The 23,473-nt window shown below is 35.4% G+C and overlaps 1 protein-coding gene across 5 annotated transcripts in view; it reads left to right on the top strand.

Moving 5' to 3' along the window:
• LOC106880139 (voltage-gated potassium channel subunit beta-2) overlaps nt 1–23,253 on the top strand; it is a 223,955-nt gene extending 200,702 nt beyond the window's left edge. For all 5 annotated transcript variants that reach the window (XM_089360669.1, XM_089360670.1, XM_052972031.2 and 2 more), the window contains one exon: nt 23,027–23,253. In XM_089360669.1, coding sequence (XP_089216795.1) covers nt 23,027–23,111 — 85 coding nt within the window. In that variant the 3' untranslated portion in view covers nt 23,112–23,253. The remainder of the gene's footprint in view (nt 1–23,026) is intronic.
• Nucleotides 23,254–23,473: the final 220 nt, after the last annotated feature.

Raw genomic sequence — 23,473 nt, 5'->3', positions numbered from 1 at the left:
CAAAGACAACTTGCTTAACCATACAACCAATGTTCATTAGTCATACCAACATTAATTGCTATCTGCTCTAATTATAACCTCGTTTAAAGTGTTCAAATCTGCTGGTATCAGAACAGGGATATATAAACAATCAGCAGTTTCTGTAAAATTTTACAAATTTGTTGAAGATTTTAACCTTAACTTTCCAATCCAGGATGATGCATGAACAGTGGTAAAGGCTGACTGAGTGCCAGCTACATATCTTGTAGTTCATTTCCTCTGTCTTGGCTTTGAGTTCAATTCTTGCTGTAACTGTCTTTCCTTTTCATCTCCTTGGGTAAAATTAGCTACGTACTAATAATATATATATACACACTCACACATATATCTTTGTATTTTTGAATATATATTTTGCATAATATCATCATGATGATCATCATCATCGTTTAACATCCATTTTCCATGCTGACGTTAAACAATGACGATGATGATAATGATATATATCCCTTTCGTTACTGTATTTCTGTTGAGATGCTCTCTGTTTCTTTCAATTACTTTAAATATAACAAAGAATTTAGTAAAATAACTTTGTTATCATTAAGCTGGTGTTTGGAACATAAATTGTGACTAAGGTTTGGTTGGAAGATTTTAATTCAAAACTTATGGAAACAGGACATTTGTACTCAGAACCAGAGCTGGTTTCAGCTGGGTTGGCAATGAAAGGGATATATATATATTATGCAAAAAATATATTTAAAACATGCAAAAATTCTGATGAACAAATCATCAAACCATGGGCAATGAAAGAAACTATTTTAAAGAGACACTCTTAGAAATCTAGAATAAGATAAAACATTCTCATGAAAAGGAGAATGCAAAAAGAAAGCTTAGGGGCTGCAGTAAACATAAACTCTAAAGAAAATGCTTTACTGTATTTCAAAACAAGACCGCCATTCCAATAAAATAGTTCACTGACTGCAGATCTTAAAAGAAGAAGCAAAAGACTGAATGAACAACTTTGATGTGAAACATGGAAATAAATTTGTCAGATAATTCTTCAATGCTACAGTTCAACACAGAGAAAGGATAACCATCTATTATGCCACTATAAAAGAAGAACAAGTCATTTCAGTCATCAATTAAAAGAACCAAAATTCAGTAAGAACTCCTAATAGATTCCTACAATTTTCTTGGAAACCTGCAAAAGAGCTTAAGTAAAGCCTCTTGAGATACTTTGAAAAGCTTCCTTGCAAGTGATCAGCTCTCACAAAAATTGAAACAAAGCACAAAATGTCCTCTTCAAAAGGATGGAAGTAGAATAGATACTAAGATGTACAGGTCTGCCTCTCTGACTTCATATAACAGCAAAGTTATTGAATGAATTATAAGTGGAGAAACTGATCACATTCTTAGAGAAAAATGATATATTGTCACTCAGCTAATTCATACAGGTTCTACAGAATTATGATTGGTTGTTGAAACTGCTGCTCAGCTAATCAAATGTGTGTGATATATTTTAATCTTGTGAAGGCTTTTGAGAAAGTTGGCTACAGAATATGCCGCAAGCTTTGTTAAGTTTACAAGAGTGGCAGCATGACTTTTTAAGATGGAGATCAAGTTGTTGCAGCCAATGTTGTTCTTTCAAAGATACAATTATTGTGAGTGGAGTCCCCCAAGGAACCATCCTGTTACCCTCGTTGTTTGTTGTGGATCTGCCAGATAAGTTATCATTTATACAAAACAGCTACTCTCACTAGATATGCTGACAATATGAATTTATCAAAAGATACCAAGAGCCCCAAGGATGTAAAAAAAATATCTTAGAAAGATATTAATTGAATATATAAGTGGATTAAAGAAAATAACATTCAATTTAATATTGAAAATTTTCAAGCATTCCATTATCATCGGCACAATCAGTGCATGACCTGCAGGTATAAAAATGAATTATGGTGCATCGTTTTGTATTCTGATTACTAGGATGGTATCATTGTTGAATTCTTAGCAGGTTGAATTCTAAGATCATTTAGAACAAAAGAACAGGAAACCATATTGGTTCTGTGGCAGACTTTTATTCTTAATCTCTATAGTATTGTCCCCAGTTGTGGTTGCTTTTACCATACAACACTGAATGCAGAACTCAAAGCAAAACATGCCTATACATGTACATACACACATACATTCTCTCCCGCTCTGAAATGTTACAACTGTGTTTAATTTTTTATTCATTAATAATTATTCCATATTTCCTCATTAGTCTTTTACATGTAATTTAGAACATAAATATTGTGAAGTCCATTAACAGTTCAAGTTCTTCCCAGAGCCAAACTACTGAAGAACTGATGATATAATGACAAATTGTTGCTACCTTCTGTAACCAAGATTATTCCATTGCTGATAGCAGAAAGAGATTATGGAAGTGATGTTGCAATTGATAAGTTCAAAACTGCTTAATGCTCAACTCACAGTAACTTTTAATGATATAATTCATGTGTGCAGGTTGATTTGGGGTTTGCATTTTATGATAAAAAAAGCTTCTGTAGTTAATCTTTTAGTTCTTTGTGGACTTCTATATAGAATTGAAGCATTATCTAAATACAAAGCACACAAGATAGAAAAACACTAATTATACTAATTAAGTAATTAATGATTACAGCAATTTTATACTGAATTCCACAAAAGAACAAGACAAAACATGATCAACTATAGAAGTTTTATTAATCGTAATAAACAAAAACAATCAACCTGCATCAAATACAGCCCATGTTATATAAATTGAGACAGTATAACTGACACTCCATGAGTCATAATGACAAGCGTTTTTATAGGAGGCAGTAGCTATAGTCAATGAAATTGACTTAAGGACTTGGCTTGTATTTCACAGCCTGCTTGTGAAATTAATGTGCAGATGGCCGAGCACTCCACAGACACATGTACCCTTAGTGTAGTTCTCAAGTAGATTCAATGTGATACAGAATGTAACAAGGTTGGCCCTCTGATAAAGTAAGTACCAGTTGTGCAATGGAGTCTATGTAATTGACTAACTGCCCCCCCCCCCAACTGCTGGCCTTGTGCTAAAATTTGAAACCAATATTATTTAAATGGTAGTAAGGTGGCATGCTGTGCTGGACAATTTTCCTAGCAGCATTTCATCCATCTTTATGTCCTGGGTTCAAATTGCACTGAGATTGATTTTGTCTTTCATCTTTCTGGGGTAGACAAAATAAGTATCAGTTGTGCGATAGGATGATTGATGTAATCAACTATCCTCTGCCCCCAAAATTGCTGGCCTTGTGCCAAAAGTATGAGACCCTTACCATTATTATTACTCAGACATTGAGATGGCAAAACCCTTAGCAATGTCAGATAAAATACTTTGTGACATTTCATTTGTCTTTACATTCATAATTCAAATTCTGTTGCTGTCAACTTTGACTTTCATCCTTTCAGGGTTGATAAAATGAGTACCAGTCATGTAATGGGGTTGATGAATTTATCAAAAGACACCAAGAACCCCAAGGATGTAAAAAAAATATCTTAGAAAGATATTAATTCAATATATAAATGGATTAAAGAAAATAACATTCAATTTAATATTGAAAATTTTCAAGCCTTCCATTATCATCAGAACAATTAGTGCATGACCTGCAGGTATAAAAATGAATTATGATGCATCGTTTCATATTCTGACTTGAAAACCATTATCATTACTAAGGTAGCAAGCTGGCAGAATCGTTAGCACATCAGGCGAAATGCTTAATAGCATTTCACCCGTCTGCACGATCTGAGTTCAAATTCTACAGAGTTTGACTTTGCCTTTCATCTGTTCAGGGTCGATAAATTAGGTACCAGTGAAGCACTGGGGTCAGTCTAATCAACTAGTCCCCTCCCCGCAAATTTCAGGTTTTGTGCCTTTAGTAGAAAGGATTACTGTGATAGACACCATAAAAGCTTCTTTTTTTGTTTGGGGTCAATTCAGTCAACTTATACCCCACAAATATTTTGCCTGTGTATGAGTGAAAGACTTCATTCTTGCTATTGTTGTTATTTGGAAGAAACAGTAGAAAGCTAAAAAGAAATATGTCATACAAGTTAACAAGCTTGGGTGGTTATATCAAGTTCCATTAAGGATGGCCTTGTGTTTTATCCCCATTAGAGTCGGTAAAAATAAACACCAGCCAAGTCCTGAGGTCAATTTCGTTGACAATAACTACTCCACCCTATGGAAAAAGAGGTAGTGTTGTGCCTACACACACACACACACACACACACACACATACATACATGCATATATGTATATATATCTATATATACATGTGTGTATATATATATGTGGGTATATATATGTGTGTGTGTATATATATGTGTGTGTGTGTGTATATATATATATATATATATATATATATATGTATGTGTATATATATATGTCTATCTGTGTATATGTAGGGTGTGTACATATATGTGTATGTGTGAATGTATATACGTATATATATATATATATATATATATATTTCTACAAACTGCAATTTCAAATTTTAAAGCTTTTTTCCTCTTATGCAATTATTCAGTTTTACCATTTTTGCAGATGGAGGTAAATTTCAAATTCTTCAATTTAAAATATCACTATTTAATCAATATGCTTAATGATTAATCTGATAGTGCAGCTATAGAAACCCTTTCATCTTGGATGGTCACATTAAAGTTGACTATCAAAAACATTAAAATTTTTCTTCTGCTAAACCTGAAGTGAAATAGCAAATTTCCAATAAACCATAAAAAAAAAGTGAGACTTGATTTCGGTACCAAGTTGAAAATATTTAAGTTTATTTATATCCTCAATGCCTTTGAGAAAAGCTCTATTTCATGGTCTCCTATAATTTGACACCTTCAGTATTTGTAATCAAGACTGTTTGTGGTGTGATATATTGCTCAAAAAAAAACTCTTGCAAAATATAAAAAATATAAAGAGTTTTGCTGTAACTTCTTTTTCAAAAGTTTCATAAGGTTTGTGTGATTTAATCACTACTTTCTCTTGTCCTCTTTTACTCGCTTCAGTCATTTGACTGTGGACATGCTGGAGCACTGCCTTTAGTCGAACAAATCGACCCCAGGACTTATTCTTTGTAAGCCTAGTACTTATTGTATCGGTCTCTTTTGCCGAACCACTAAGTTACGGGGGCGTAAACACACCACCAATGGTTGTCAAATGATGTTGGGGGACAAACACAGACACACAAACATATACACACACATACATATATATGACAGGCTTCTTTCAGTTTCCGTCTACCAAATCCACTCACAAGGCTTTGGTCAGCCCAAAGTTATAGTAGAAGACACTTGCCCAAGGTGCCATGCAGTGGGACTGAACCCAGAACCATGTGGTTTGAAAGCAAGCTACTTACCACACAGCCACTCCTACGCCTATTGTAATAATTTTAAACAAGTAATTTTATTTCATATTTAAACTAAATATAAAATGTCTGCTCTGAAGGTTACTACTCAATCTTTATCCATTGGGTTTGAAACTACTAGTATACAGTAGTGCCTTGATGTACAAGTTAATTTGTTCGTGGAGACCACTCATAAACCGAAAACTCGTAAAACAGAAAATAAAACTCGTAAAAGCACGTAAACCCCAGGGTTTCGCAAAGTGGGCCCTCGTAAAGTGGGGTATTACTGTATATATAAAATAAAGATAGTGTGCTTGGCTTAATGATGACTAGTTTTGTACTACACTTGCTGAAACATATTGTGTTGAATATTATGAAAATATAAACTGGAATATTTTATTATAAAATAAATGATGTCTGTTTAAATGTCACAGAATTGAGTTCTTTACTATCACTCTCTATAGAAAGCCTGACAACCAGCCAACAGATCTGCAGTTCATATATTGTTATGAACATTATAGTGAACATCTTGGCTAAGATGTTAATTCTCCCTATTTCCACATCCACATACATTTAAGTAGTTACAATAAGGTGAGCAAATATTCCACTGCAAATAGAAATGCACAATAAAATAGCTGTATAATTCATTGGTTAAAAGCACCGAATTCAATTCCTTTCATGGAATTTCCAGCTACAGATTAGCAACAACTCACTGAATTATAGAGAACCATTCTTTCCTTATTTTTTAATAATTTAGCTATGCTAAAGAGTAAAGCTTTGGGTTATGATTTAAGTTTGCTAAATCAAATTAAAAGTACAACTAAACTGCTACTAGACAACTGCAGTCATCTTAAATAGAGCAGTAAACATAAAGATTTATAGTTGTTGGTATCTTAACTTTAATGTCGTAATGGATATAGATTGCCATCCTAACTTGATACTTATCTGTGTTTGCCTTCATGTCACTACCCAACTGTTGAAGTTCATGTGACATTTGCCTCATATACTAGCTGATTCAATAGCCAAATAGTTATAGCAGTCTAACTTTTCTGTTGCATGTAGTAGTGTATTGGCCTCTGTTACCAATCTCTTACTCTGCCAGATATTGTATTGCTGTTGTTGTTGGTTTTGTTGTTGCTACACCACCTTCCTTTTGTAGATTTTGACTTCTAAAGGTTTTAAGCTCAACCATTGTATGTCAATGAAACACTCATTAACTTATCATTCTCTACCACCTGCTTCTGTGGAGTCCATGGTTCAAACTGAGGTTCATTCAACTGAAACCATTAAACTTCTCTTTCAAAACGTTTGATCTTTTAACTATTTTAAAGTTTTTGGTCATCTTTGAGTAAGTTGTCATCGTCTTCATGTAAACCTATTTGCGGCCCTCTTTGTGTAATTTCTCATCTTCTTTCTAGTAACACTCAATTCCATGAAAATATGTGGCCAACAAGTGTAAATGATGTTTCTATTGGTTGCCAGTTAAACTTTACAGCAGCCAACATCTTATCAAATCATATCCTACCATCTCAAAAATGAATGAACACATTGAACAATATAGCTCTAGATATACCAAAAGTTGGGATGGCCATGGCTGTGGAATGCCTTTGATCAAAGGTCTGCTGATTCATGGTTCACCTTAGACTAAACAAACAGTAACATTCTAAAGTGAACAGTGATGGCTTCATACATCTGTTAACATAGACATTTTTAATACATATGAATTACAAAGGATATTACACTCTGCTCTCTCTCTCTCTCTCCTTAATTTCTCTACTGTCAACTTTTCCTTAAAGAAGGACACTGTCCAAAACATTGGATCTTCCAATCTTCACACCAAGTTCAGTGAACTCTTTTTGTCAATTTATCACCAACACTAGTCTCTTGGGAGTCTGATTATGATACATTGCAAATACATGTATAAATATATTATTTACATTTAATTTTTTATTATCTTAACAATTATATTGCAAGTGTAGTATATACATTTTTCATCCTTGCTAAATATATATACACTTATGTTATTATTTTGTGCACAATTACACCAGTAACAGAGACTTCTTTTAGCCGAGTGTGTCAAAAATTTCATTTTGTTAATAAACTTGTTTTGAGAATATCAGTTACATGTTTTACAAGTACTTGAGATTTTGATAAGTGCTTTGATGTAAGCCTTTTATAATAAGAAGGCTCCTTTTTTCTTTTTTAGTCAAAGGTCTTCACATTTCACCAGAAAGAAAATAAAACTGTGGTATGTCAGTACTGATACATGGGTCATTCTCCGAGTATATCTCAAGCAATAAAGCTCTGATCTGTATCATTTTACTGCTTAGGTAGTCAAACAACTTCAGCAGTTATTTATTCATGAATGGCTGATCAGTGAAGCATATCCAGAAACTGAAAAGTATTTTACTGTGAAACATGGTTGTAAGTTTTTTGATATGGTCTGCACATGCTCTCTGATGTATATCATTATTGAAGCTTATCTACTAAAAAGATTAAAAGGATAATCCTAATCATTTGTAACTTGTTAACCAACCTTATTATTATGGTTGTTCAGCTGTATGTGTTGACATCAGTTCTAGATATGCTGCGACTATTGCAGAATTACATATGACTCGTATTAATCCCCATCATTGAGATGTAGGATATGGATATCGCTTGTTATTTATCCAACAGTTTTACCATTTCTTTCTCTCTGTATCTTACTCTTTGTTTCTCTCTTTCTTCCTTTATGCAAACATACGCATAAATGTATGTGTGGAGAGGGGGCACTTGTGTTCAAGAGTGTTGTTCAGATACATGATACAATGGCCAGGCAAGATTTTCAACTTAAACCAGATAGTCTGTCATTGGTAACCCAAGATTTTAACCACTTCCTTATTTCAGGTAACATAAACATCTAAACTAAAAAATATAGTTTTCAAGTAATTAATTGGTAATATAATGACAAACAAATGTAATGTAACTGACAATGACCTAGCAGTGCAAATATGGGGCAAGCTAACTAGATGCAGTTCATAGTCAGAAGTATCTGATTCTTCAAATGCATAACAACTTTCATTTTTTCATTTTTTACTCAGTCGGGTAGATTATAAGTTGGATTAACTAAATTTTAAAACGGGATTAAATATGTATTTATCACTTGAATAGATCCAATTAATTGATTGTTTGTAATCAGATGTTAGGCGGGGAGCTGGCAAAATTGCTACCATGTCAAGCAAAATGCTTAGCGGCGTTTCATTTGACTTCATGTTCTGAATTCAAATTCTGCCAACATCAACTCTGCTTTTCATCTCTTCAGGGTCAATAAAATATGTACCAGTTGAATACTGGGGCCGATGTAACTGACATACACCTCCCCTAAAATTTCTGTCAAAACTTGTAACAAATATTCAAAGATTCAGTGATGAACTGGCAGAATCGTTAGCACCCTGGGAAAAATGCTTAGCAGCATTTCATCTGTCCTTACACAAAATAGTGGAGCTGGTGTATTAATTAGCATGCTAAGGCAGTGAGCTGGCAGAAACATTAGAATGCCGAACGAAATGTTTAGTGGAATTTCATCGGACTTTACATTCTGACTTCAAATTCCGTCGAGGTCGACTTTGCCTTTCTTCTTTTGGAGTTAATAAACTAAGTACCAGTTGCGTACTGGGGTTGATCTAATCGACTGGCCCCCTTCCCAAAAATTTGGGCCTTGTGCCTAGAGTAGAAAAGAACATTTTTTAAGATGGAGAGCTAGCAGAAACGTTAGCACACCTGACGAAATGCTTAGGGGTATTTCGTCTGTCTTTACGTTCTGAGTTCAAATTCTGCCCAGGTCAACTTTGCTCTTCATCCTTTTGGGATCGATTAATTAAGTACTAGTTGCATAATGGGGTCAATCTAATCGACTGGCCCCTCCCCCAAAATTTCGGGCCTTGTACCTAGGGTAGAAAAGAATCATTAACATGCATAGTAGCATTTCATCTGTTGTTATGCCCTGAGTTCAAATTCTACTGAGGTTGACTTTGCCTTTCATCCTTCTGGGGTCAATAGAATAAGTACCAGTTGAGCCCTGACAGTAATGTAATTGACTTACCCCACCCTCCCTTGAAATTGTTGGCCTTGTGCCAAAATTTGAAAATCAGTATTTGAAGATTCAGTAAGGCAGCAAACTGACAGAACCATTAGCACATTGGGCAGAATTCCTGGCAGTATTTTGCTCATCTTTACATTCTGAGTTCATGAGTCACTGGGACCAACTTTGTCTTTCATCCTTTCAAGGTCAATAGAACAAGTACCAGTTGTGCAATGGGGTCGATGTAATTAACTTAACCCGCACCTCTGAAATTGCTGGCCTTGGCCTCGTACCAAAATTTTGAAACCAATACCTAAAAATTCAGTGAGCTGTCTTCCTATGTCTGAACGCCATTGTTGAGTAGTTTGGTCAGTTCTAATTGAGCATGGAAGGAACCAATAAAAGAATCAGTGAACTTTGTTTTAACCATAGGCACAAATACCTTTATTAAGGAGCATAACAGCCCCATAATGTAGGACATTAACAAAAGTTTAATATTTAATTCTTTGGCAATCTCTTTTACTTGTTTCAGTCTTTTGACTGTGGCCATGCTGGAACACCGCCTTTAGTCGAGCAAGTCGACCCCAGGACTTATTCTTTGGCAATCTTGTTTCAATTCAGATACAAACACCAATATTTTACAATTAAATCTGAAAAATAATTGGCAGTTTGGAATGGTTTTCGAAAATAACTAAAGTTTCCATTATTCCATCTTTCACCTCTTACTTGTTTCAGTGTTCGGACTATGGCCATGCTAGAGCAGTGTCTTGAAAGGTTTAATTGAATGAATTGACCCCAGTACTTATCTAAGTGTGACACGCATGCTATTGGCCTCTTTTGTCATACACCTAAGTAACAGGGATGTATACAAACCAACACTGGTTGTCAAGTGGTGGAAGTGGACAAGCACAATAACTCACAATCACATACATCCATCCATACATATATATGTATGTATATACATATACACACATACATATATACATATACACACACACACATATATATATACACACATACATACAAATGCACACACAGACACACACACATAATCATCATCACCATCATCTAAGTTCCATGTTTATATATATATATATATATATATATATATATATATATATATATATATGTCTTCTGCTTTAGCCTCGGGCTGACCAAAGCCTTGTGAGTGAATTGGTAGACGGAAACTGAAAGAAGCCTGTCGTATGTGTGTGTGTGGGGGGGTTGTGTTTGTTCCCACACCATTGCTTGACAACCGATGTTGGTGTGTTTACGTCCCCAAAACTTAACTGTTCGGCAAAAGAAACTGATAGAATAAGTACTAGGCTAACAAAGAATAAGTCCTGGGGTCGATTTGCTCGACTAAAGGCTGTGCTCCAGCATGGCCACAGTCAAAGTGACTGAAACATGTAAAAGAATAAAAGTATATATATATATATTTATATACAAAGAGCTCCTAAACAGTTTCCATTTACCAAATTTACTTACAAGTCATTGGTCTGCCTGGGACTGTAGTAGAAGATACACACTTGCCCAAGGTGCCATACAGTAGGATTGAACCCAAAACAACATGGTTGCAAAGCAAGGTTCTTAGCCACTTGGCCATGCCCATGCACTTACCAAAAGTTTCTGATATATAAAATGATGGTGAAAGATTTCAATTGAAATAGAAACACTTTAGAGCAGAAGTATTCATTTCATAGAACTGTGGGTGGGTGGGTGGGTTGGTATCCAAAGAGATATAAGATGCCCAACAGAGAAGAAGATTGAGATGCTGTTGTTGCTTTAGCGAAGAGTAGGAGGGAGAGATAGAGGGAGAGAGAGTGAGTGTGAGACAATCAGTGAAATGATTAAATTTTGTTGAAGTGCCAGACACTATAAATTCTGAATGCTTCCATAGCCTACAAACACATAATTCATTAATCTTGTCTCCAATTTGGCACAATAAATGATAGAATTGCTTAAACTGAGATTCAGTTGGGGTGTGATGTGGGTGGGGGTGAGTCCATTGTGGCTGAAAAAGAAACCAATGCTAATTACACATGACTTCTACTGAAATCAATTTACTGCTCAGTAGAATGAACTAATTGCTTAAGGACACAGCACATTGTTAATAACACAAAAGACAAGAGGGTTACACAGCCTTGCATTCTTAGACAAGACTCACAACTCTACTAGTCTCACTTACTTTGCATAGTGTGATAAAATTATATTTTACTATATTAACTATGTGTTTATTTAATTCATTCCTTTTAACGCTAAAGTTTTTGATGTGTTTTAATTTATAATATTTGAAATTATATTTTGCATGACATATTATTATTATTATTATTATTATTATTGGGTGAGAGAGCAGTACATGCCATTGAAGTGACACCTGGATAGAAAAGTACAAAGCCCAACATACCAGTCATGATTACTCATCTGATAAGAGTGCACCAGGCACATGCATCACAACCATATGTATGCAACATGGTGAACTCCTATCAAGATAAACAGCACAAGACCTTACAGGTGGTGCCCAGTTAGAATTTTCTCCAGGTCAAGTAGCCTATCCCAGTCGAAAGGTCCCTGAATAAGGGTTGTTTAAGAATGTTGAACAAAACACCCATCTTTCCAAAGGTGAATCATTCAAACCCCAAAGAATTCCTCTGAACACATGGCAATGATACTCCCCCCACTACTTCTGCTCATTATTATTATTATTATTATTATTATTATTATTATTATTGTTATTAAGGTGGTGAGCTGGCAGAATCATTAGCATGCCAGGCGGTATTTTGTCTGCCTTTAGATTTTGAGTTCAAATTCCACCGAGGTCAACTTTGCCTTTCATCCTATCGGGGTTAATAAAACTAGTACCAGTTACGTACTGGAGTTGATGTAATCTACTTAATCCCTTCCCCCAATATTTGAGGCCTTGTGCTTCCAGTAGAAAGGATTATTATTATCATTATTATTAAGGCAGAACATTAGCCCGTAGGACAAAATGCTTAGCAGCATTTCATCCAACTTTACATTCTGAGTTCAAATTCTGCAAAAACCAACTTTGTCTTTTATCCTTTCAGGGCTGAAAAAACAAGTACCAGTCAAATACTTGGGTTGATGCTATCAACTTACACTTGCCCATGAAATTTCATGTGTTGTGCCTATAGCACAAAAGATTGTCATTATTATTATTATTATTATTATTATTATTATTATGAGAGATATAGTTGTTTGTTCTTATGCTGATAATTTTTTGATTCTTAATATTATGTATGTAAGGCAGCAAGTTGGCAGAAACGTTAGCATGCCAGGCAAAATGCTTAGTGGTATTTCATCTGCCGTTACGTTCTGAGTTCAAATTCCGCTGAGGTTGACTTTGCCTTTCATCCTTTTGGGGTTGATAAATTAAATACCAGTTGCATACTGGGGTCGATCTAATCAACTGGTCCCCTCCCAAGAAATTTTAGGCTTTGTGCCTGGAGTAGAAAAGAGTATTATGTATGTTTTCATTTCATTGAATTTTTTGTATATTTATCAATTTAAATCCTTCAATCAATGATCTCATTCACAAACATAAGTTCTAATTTATTATGCTAATTTATTATGCTAATTTATTATGCTAATTAATGTATAAGAATATGTATGTGTGTCTATACATACATACATATATATAAATATATATATGTGTGTATGTATATATGTATGTATGTATGTATGTATGTATGTGTGTATGTATGTATGTGTGTGTGTGTGTGTATGTATGTATATGTGTGTGTGTATGTGTGTGCATGAATTGTGTATCTGGGTGTGTAATGATATAGCAATGTTCAATCACAGGAGTGGCTGTGTGGCAAGTAGCTTGCTTACCGATCACATGGTTTTGGTTCAGACCCACTGCATGGCACCTTGGACATGCGTCTTCTACTATAACCTCTGACCAACCAAAGCCTTTTGAGTGGAAACTGAAAGAAGCCTGTTGTATAATATATATATATATATATATGACGGGCTTCTGTCTTGTGAGTGGATTTGGTAAACGGAAACTGAAAGAATCCCATCATATATATATATATATATATATATATATATAGTTTTAGGGAAAATAACCAATTTTCAAGAACTCATCGATGAAAATCCACTATCACATATAGTTTAATTTAATTTTAATTTTTTATAAATTGATTTTAATTGAGTTTTTTACCTGTAATTTTGGATTTTGTCCCTAATAATATTATTATTATATATATATATATATATATATATATATATATATAAAATATATGTATATGTGTGTATATGTTTGTGTGTCGTGCTTGTCCCCACAACATCACTTGACAACCGATACTGGTGTGTTTACATCCATGTAACTTACCGGTTTGGCAAAATAGAATGATAGAATAAGTATTAGGCTTACGAAGAATAAGTCCTGGGGGAGATTTTCTCGACTACAAGCAGTGCTCCAGCATGGCTGCAGTCAAATGACTGAAACAAGTGAAAAAATCAAAGAATAAAAGAATATATGAAAAAAGAGATGACAAAGAAATAAGCAATTACCTTTTGAACTTCGTTACCTTACAGCTGTTTCCATTACAAAATGTGATGGCCTCATAGTTGAGTCCGCGACATCTTATTGCTGAAACAGCTGTAAGCTAACAAAGTTCAAAATGTAATTGTTTATTCCTTTGTCATCTATTTTCTTATTAATGCTCAGTATTTGATGAAAGCCTCATTCAGAGGCATATGTCTATTGAGTTCTATTGAGTTCTATTATATATATATATATTAACTTTTACAAGAAGAGGGTTGACAGTGACTGCAAAGTTCTGGTTTGATTGCCATCATCAATATCAACCTAATCATAGTAAAAGGGAATAAAACAGTGTTTGACTAAAAGTATTGAGCAATCTTTCAGTTAAAAGTAAAATTGTTTTTAATATATAACTTGATAAAAAACAGACAATTATAAATATATATATATATATATATATATCATCATCATCATCGTTTAACGTCCGCTTTCCATGCTAGCATGGGTTGGACGATTTGACTGAGGACTGGTGAAACCGGATGGCAACACCAGGCTCCAGTCTGATTTGGCAGAGTTTCTACAGCTGGATGCCCTTCCTAACGCCAACCACTCAGAGAGTGTAGTGGGTGCTTTTACGTGTCACCCGCACGAAAACGGCCACGCTCGAAATGGTGTCTTTTATGTGCCACCCGCACAAGCCAGTCCAGGGGCACTGGCAACGATCTCGCTCGAAAATCCTACAGGAGCCAGTCAGGCGGTACTGGCAACGGCCACGCTCAAAATGGTATATATATATATATATATATAATTATATATATACATATATACATGTGTGTGTATGTATATGTATATAATTATATATATGTATATATATACATATATGTATGTATATATATATATATATATATATATTTATTTATTTATTTATTTATGTGTTTCAGCCAAGTGGCTGCGGTCATGCTGGTGCACCACCGTGATTTTCACGTTCCTTGCATGGCTCTTCTCCCCCATCTGACATGGTCCAATCAAGAGTTTTGATGGCACATCTGGTGTATAAGAGAATTTGACACAGCTGCCCTAAACTGCATCTCATTACGAGCCATTGGTTCGTCTGGTATCGTGGAGAGGAAAGCGTCAAGTTTTGTCTTGAAGACCTCCGCATCCATGTCTTGCATGTCTCTCAAATGTTTTGGCAGGGCATTGAAGAGCTGAGGTCCTCTGAAACCGAGGCTGCTGCAGTATCTCGTTCTTATGTGAGATGCAGTGGACGGTACCTTTGGCACCATGCAGTGGCGACCCGTGCGGGCATTCCTGTAGTACTTGATACCAAAGTTTGGCACCAGTCCTTCCAGTATTTTCCATATGTATATTATTACATATCTCTCCCGCCTGCGCTCCAGGGAGTAGAGACCTAGTGCCTTCAGTCGCTCCCTGTAGGTCATCTGTTGGACTGTGGCGATCTTTTTTTATATAGTGCCACTGAATTGCCTCGAGTTCTGCTGTCCGCTTAACACTGTGTGGTGACCACAACTGAGAGCAATAGTCTAGGCGGCTCAGAACAAATGTCTTCCATAGAATCAACATGACTTTTTGATCCCTTGTACGGAAAGTCCTCAGTATCCACCCTGCCAGTTGTCTGCACTTTGCTGTCAACTTGACAATGTGCATGTGAAATGATGCATCACTACACATGTTGATGCCCAGATCTCTTACTGTTTGTGGTTCTGGGATTGCAGTACCTCCAGGCCCTGTGTATGCCAGTTGGGAGGTACTTGTGTTCTTGTAGCGCAGTACTTGAAATTTTTTTGCATTGAACTGCATATTATTTTGCTCTGCCCACTCATATATTGCATTTAGGTCATTCTGCAGGCTTACAATATCATCAGGATTCTTTATTGCCTGAGATATCTTTGTGTCATCAGCATAGCTAGTGACAGTGGCTCTCCGAGTGACCGTGGGCATGTCCAGAAGGGCCACTATGAACAGTAGTGGCCCCAGAACAGTTCCCTGTGGAACACCGCTCAATATTTGTGTTTCCCTAGATAGTTCTCCATTGGCTGCAACTGTCTGACTTCTACCATTCAGGAAGTCATGCAGCCACTCTCCTAATTTACCAGCTATGCCAAGGTTTCACAGCTTGTGACATATCAAGCCATGATCAACTTTGTCAAAGGCTTTTGCAAAGTCAAGATATATCACATCAACATTTGAATGGTCAAGTAGCTGCTTCAGGACCCAGTCATAATGCTGCAAGAGCTGCGTGAGGCAGCTTCTACCTGGACGGAAACCATGCTAGGTCTCAATCAGCAAGTCATTTTCTTCTACGAACGCAATCAATCTCCTTCTGACAATTCGTTCCATGACTTTGCTAATATGTGAAGTCAGAGAGATGGGCCTGTAGTTCCCAGCCTCTGCTCTGCTTCCACCTTTATGGATAGGACATATGGTGCCTTCCTTCAGCTTTTTGGGAAGTTTACCATTTGCAAGGAAACTCTGGAAGAGTATCCGGAGTGGTCCTGCTAATTCTTGTTTACACGACTTTAAGAGGACAGCTGGGAAACCATCGGGGCCAGTTGCCGAATTTGAGCTTATTTCATTTATGGCAGCTATCACATCTTCCTCTCCAATGTCGATGTAGGTAATGGATGCAGTCCCCTTCTGCTGAGTGCTATTGTCAAAGAAATCAGCTGAGTTCTTTATCTGCATGTGACTCAGAGGAGAGGTGAAGACACTCTTGAATTGTGTACTGAGCACTTCACTTATCCATGTGGGATCTGCAGTCAGTGAGCCATTAGGCAGGAACAGGGGTCCTATCTTATACTGCACCGTAGCAGTCTCCTTTGCAAATCTATAGAAAGCCTTGGGGTTTGTTTTTATGCTTTCTACTGCTCTCTTTTCCTTCTCTGCTCTCTCCTTTTCATGGGAGAGTTTAATTTTGTTTTCTATTTCTAACAGTGTTAGTTTTAATTTAGCCCTTTTCCTATCCTCCAGTTCTCTATTTAACTGGTTTGAGACCTTTGTTCTGTGTCTCTAGGAATTCTATTGGCATGTTTGCTGGTCTTTCTATATGGCACGTATTTGGTGCATATGTCTTGTATGGTTGACATAAAATGACTTAGTTTGAGGTCATTGTCTTGTATAGAAAGGCTGTCATGCCAGTCCGCCCCGTGGAAATTCAGGTTGGATATTACTTGAGTCCTCCTGGTGGGGTGGGTGTCAGTGGGTTGTCTAGGACCATACATAGTTAATTCTATAATGTTATGATCTGAGAGAGATGTGGGCATTATTTTCACATTATGGATTAGGCTCACATTGTTTGTGAAGCAGAGATCCAAAATATTGCTTCCCCTGGTTGGTTGGAGTATATATGTGTGTGTATAGATATGTGTGTATATATGCCTACATATATATATGTATATACATAAACACATACATATATATATATATATACACACATGTATATATATACACATATACAAATATATGTATATATACATATTTACAAATACATATATATACACACATGTATATATATATATATATATATATATATATATATATATATATATATATATATATACATACATATATATATACATATATATGCGTGTGTGTATAGATATGTGTGTATATATGCCTACATATATATATGTATATACATACACACATACATATATATATATATACACACATGTATATATATACACATATACAAATATATGTATATATACATATTTACAAATACATATATATACACATATATATATATATATATATATATACACACACACGCATGTACATATATATATATATATATATATATATATACATATTCATATATATATGTATATATACATATATATATATATATATATATACACATATATATATATGTATGTATGTATGTATGTATGTATGTGTGTATGTATGTATGTGTGTATGTATGTGTATATGTATGTATGTGTGTATGTATGTGAATATTAACCAAGTGTCCTCATGTATTTTTGTGATGAAAACTAATAATGTTACAATTTGTATTTGTTGAAATTTTAAGACAGTTCTCTCTTCTTTTTTTTTTTTTCGCATTATTCAAAATCAAAGTTGAATAAAAATTAAATTTACCAAAAACATGAAATGTGTGAACCAAATTTTATTTTTTTCATTATCATTATTATTACCATTATTACCGTTATTATTGTTATTATTATTATTACTGTTATTATTATTTTTATTATTATTATTATTATTATTATTATTATTATTGTTAGTGGAGGTGCATGGCTTAATGTTTCTGGTATTCAGCTCATAATCACGTGGTAAGGAATTCAGTTCCTGGCTGAGTATCATGTCCTTGAGCAAGACACTTTATTTCATGTTGCTCCAGTCCACTCAGCTGGCAAAAATGAGGTTCTACCTGTAATTCAAAGGGTCAGCTTTGACACATTCTGTGTCATGCTGAATCTCCCCGAGAACTACATTAAGGGTACATGTGTCTGTGGAGTGCTCAACCACTTACACATTAATTTCATGAGCAGGCTGTTCCATCAATTGGATCAACTGGAACCTCTTTGTCCTCATAACCGACAGAGTGCCACAATTTGCTTCCAAATGATTGAATCTTTTCTTTCCTTTATTTAAGCTTGTTTCATTGTTTTTTTCTTGTTTCCTTTTCTTTTTATATATTTATTTCTTATTTGTTTGTTTATAATTATCTTTGCATTCTAATTATGCTCATGCGATCCCATTAATGCAGTATTTTATTAATGTTGTTACAATAGTAATTATTGTTGTTGTTTTTGTTGCTCTTGTTGTTTTTGTTGCTACTGTTGTAATATTCTAATTTGTTAAGATTTGTTTTACTTTTGTTTTTTGTTTTATTTTTTTAAATATTTTTACGTTATTGTTTTCAGCCTCTGTATATTTTTAGCATGAACTATTATTATACATTAATAAATGATTTCAGTTCATTATTTGCTGGATAATACACTACTACTACTACTACTACTACTACACCCACCACTATAACCACTACCACAACTGCCGCTGCTGCCACCATTGCTGCCGCAGCCATCACCAAAACCACCACCACCACCACCACCACCACCACTACCACTATTACTACTACTTCCATCCCCACCACTACCACAGCCATCACCACCACCACCACAGCCACCACCACCACCACAATCACCATCACTACCACTACTACTATTACTACTACTACTTCCACCCCCACCACTATAACCACCACCACCTCCACCACCACTATTACTACTACTACTTCCACCCCACCACTACCACAGCCACCACTACCACCACCACCACCACTACTACTACTACTATTCAAACTCGCTGAATGTTTCTTTATGTTGCGTATTGTAGAATGCCCCTAGTTACTCATGAACTAATTATTGGCTTCACTCCATGTGCAAACATACACACACAAACACATAAACACACACAGACAAATGAATACATACCACACACCATACACATCATGTACAAACACACACAAATATATATACATACACACAGAAAAATGAATACATCCTCACACATCATGCACACCACACATGTATTTCTAGTATTTCTTTGTTTTATTCTTATCATGCAATTCGTCCTGCTGCCCCACACAGATGTTGAGCCATTGTCTGTGGCTTGGCCATGATTCTGGTTGTGACGTTTGTTAATGATGGCTGAGGGATTCTTCGAATCGTCATCTTGTTCATCCATCAGAGCAACAAGAACCTTTTCATGCTTTGTGCAGTGACTTTGTTTAATCCCTTAGTATTCGGATTATTCTGTCACATGTAATGGTTTCAAAATTTACCACAAGGGCAACAATTTTGGGGGAGAGGATGAGATGATTACATCGACCCCCACCCCCAATGTTCAACTGGAACTTATTTTACTGACCCTGACATGAGGAAAAGTAAAATCGATCTTGGCAGAATTTGAACTCAGAATGTTATGATGGGTGAAATACCAAAAAGCATTTTGTCCAACACACTAAGGGTTCTGTCAGCACACTGCCATTACTCTGTCAGATATAATGGCTTCAAATTTTACTAGAAGGGCTGCAATTTGGGGGGAAGGGATAAGGTGGTTACATTGATCCCCAGCGTACAACTGGTACCTATTTTATCGATCCTGAAAGGATAAAAAGTAAAGTTGGTCTCAGCAGAATTTGAACTCAGAATGTTATGACAGGTGAAATACCAATAAACATTTTTCCAGCACGCTAAGGTTTCTTATTTCTTTACTGCCCACAAGGGGCTACACACAAACAAGGACAGACAAACGGATTAAGTCGATTACATCGACCCCAGTGTGTAACTGGTGCTTCATTTATCGACTCCGAAAGGATGAAAGGCAAGGTAGACCTCGGCGGAATTTGAATGTCAGGTGTCAAAGTGATTGCAGAACAATGTAAGAGGAAGTGCTTTCCTCAATAACACAATGCACCACCTGGTGCAGGAGTTGAAACCACAATCTTGCAATCATAAGTGCAACACCTTAACCATTACGTCATGCACTCTCATATACATACATACATAATTACATACATACATACATATACATACATATATGCATATACATGCATACATACATACATATACATGCATACATACATACATAATGCATACATACATACATATACATACATACATGCATACATACATGCATACATACATGCATTCGTACATACATGCATATACATACATACATGCATACATATATATACATGCATACATACATACATGCAATCATACATACATATACATGCATACATACATACATAATGCATACATACATACATGCATACGAACATACATACATACATACATACATACATAGATACATACATACATGGATACATACATACATATACATACATACATATATACATATGCACACACACACACACACACACACACACACACACACATATGTCAATGACAAATGACCGAGACCTTTGGCATTATGCTGTGCTTGAGAAGAAGACCCATCAAACCCAGTGAAATCATAGTCGTGGCACATACTGGTGGCACATAAAAGCACCCATTACACTCTCAGAGTGGTTGGCATTAGGAAGGGCATCCAGCCATAGAAACCCTGCCAAATCAGACTGGAGTCTGGTGCAGCCCCTCAGCTTACCAGCCCTGGTCAAACCATCCAACCCATGGACAAGGGGCATTACATGATGATGATGATGATATATGGTATCTGGCAGAATTGCTAGTGCGTCAGACAAAATGCTTTGTAGCATTTCTTCCAACATACTGAGTTCAAATCACACTGACGTCATCTTTGCCTTTCATCCCTTTGAGGCTCATAAATAAAGTAGCAGTCAAATACTGAGCAAGTCAACATAGTCAGCTTTTGCCCTCCCCTTAAAATTGCAAGCCTTGAACCCTGTAACAGACTAGCCCCATTCAGGGTCAATGTTATGATCTTGGTCACTTATACAAGGAAAAAAGGGTAACCTGGGATGAGAATAATTCAAATATATGTACATGTATCCTTTATCCTTTATCTTTAACCTGTTTCAGTCATTAGACTGTGGTCATGCTGGAGCACCACCTTGAAGAATTTTTAGTTAAAAGAATCAACCCCACTACTTATTTTGCTTTTTAACTTTGACCCTTATTCTGTCAGTTTTTGTTGCTGAACTGCTAAGTTACAGGGACGTAAACACACCAATACCATTTGTCAACTGGTGGTGAGAAACAAACTCATACAAAGTCACACATTCATATAAGGCTTTGGTCATCTTGCACCTATTGCTGAAGATGCCACACAGTAGGACTGAACCCCAAAGCATGTGAATAGTTATGTAGTTGTAAATACATATCGAAAACATGTGCACAAGACAGCTTTATCCATTTGAAGATAAAGAGCACGGGCATAAATATATAGTCCAGCAGTAAATAAAGAAATTTAAAACTGTGTCGTATATAGCCTCAGAATTAAATGTTACTATCGTAAATATGAGGATAATAAATTAAAATAATTTATTACCAGTGGTTAGCATGCATAAATAAAAGTCATAAGACATAACATATTTTTAAAAGATATATCTATATATAAATTTAATTAGAGGATATGTTAACCTCGTGAAGAGATGGTTGCATCCAAGGAAATACTGGTTCAATACCTAGCATTGTTGGGGAATGAAATTCCCTTAAAACAATAGGTATATATTAAGCATATAGGTTATATCCAGTTGAAGGGAAAGAAAAGAAAATGGAGATAAGGAAGTTAACAATTATTTATTATTAACAAATTGGTCATCTTCGCTTCTTACAGCCGTTTCAATTAATACTCAATTGTTTAATTACAAATTTATACATTAAATTTACATTTATGTGGTATGAGCATAATTTCATCAGAGAAAAAAAATAAAAGATATACTTTGGGATGTTATATGTAGACCTATTGATTCATTTCAGCAGACTAAATACTATGGTTTATCCCTAATCATATTCTGATCAATCATATTCTAATCAATCATATTCTGATCAATCTGTCAATCCTTCACCTGAAAATATAATAATACAAATCATAAACAGTAATATTTAGTCTGCTGAAATGACTTGATAGGTCCACATCTTCCCCCCCCCCCTACCTGATGAAATTATGTTCGTGTCACATAAATGCAAATTTAATGTACAAACTTGTAATTAAATTATTGAGTATTAATTGAAACAGCTGTAAGAAACGAAGACAACCAATTTGTTAATAATAAATAATTGTTAACTTCCTTATCTCCATTTACTTTTCTTCTTTTAACTATATATATATATATATATATATGGAAATGTGTAGCTACATGCACACACACACACACACACACTCACATAATGCCTATATATATGCAGTCACACAAGCACAAATCATTCAAGCACCACCCACACACACACACACTTACACAAACTGCATACTTCATACATGTAGGAAATTATGCATGTTACCATAAATCTATGTTGCTAAGTTGTGTTTGTTGCTAATATCAATGTAACTGTTGTTAATATCAACTGCACCATGCTTTACTAACGATCCGTATCTATATTTCAGGGTCATTAACAATCCACGCTTGAGGAAGTGGCTCAACGAGATTGAATATTTCAATACTAGTTTCATTCTCTCAGAACATGAATGAACACCACATAATCTTCCATCTCCACTGAGCATCATTTGATTTACTTCACTCAGTGTTTCTCAACACATTGATATGATACACTCATACACATACAAATGTAGTACACACACACACACACACACACACACACACACACACACACACACACACGTTAATATCAAACAGTAAGAATGAGACCTCAACACTGCATTAATGGATAAATATTCTTTATTTTTGGATTATCAAGGCTGACATTGAGTGACCCATGATGGAGATGAGCACCGACATTCCCTGTGGCAGGCATGAAACCAATAGTAGTCTTGTTGACCCACAGATAAAGTATATATAAATATACATATGTGCATATCAATGTGTGTGTGTGT

Source organism: Octopus bimaculoides, chromosome 12, assembly GCF_046866305.1.
Source record: "Octopus bimaculoides isolate indiv1 chromosome 12, ASM4686630v1, whole genome shotgun sequence".
In the NCBI taxonomy this organism is placed as follows: Eukaryota; Metazoa; Mollusca; class Cephalopoda; order Octopoda; family Octopodidae; genus Octopus; species Octopus bimaculoides.
This window is presented reverse-complemented; position numbering and strand designations above follow the sequence as displayed.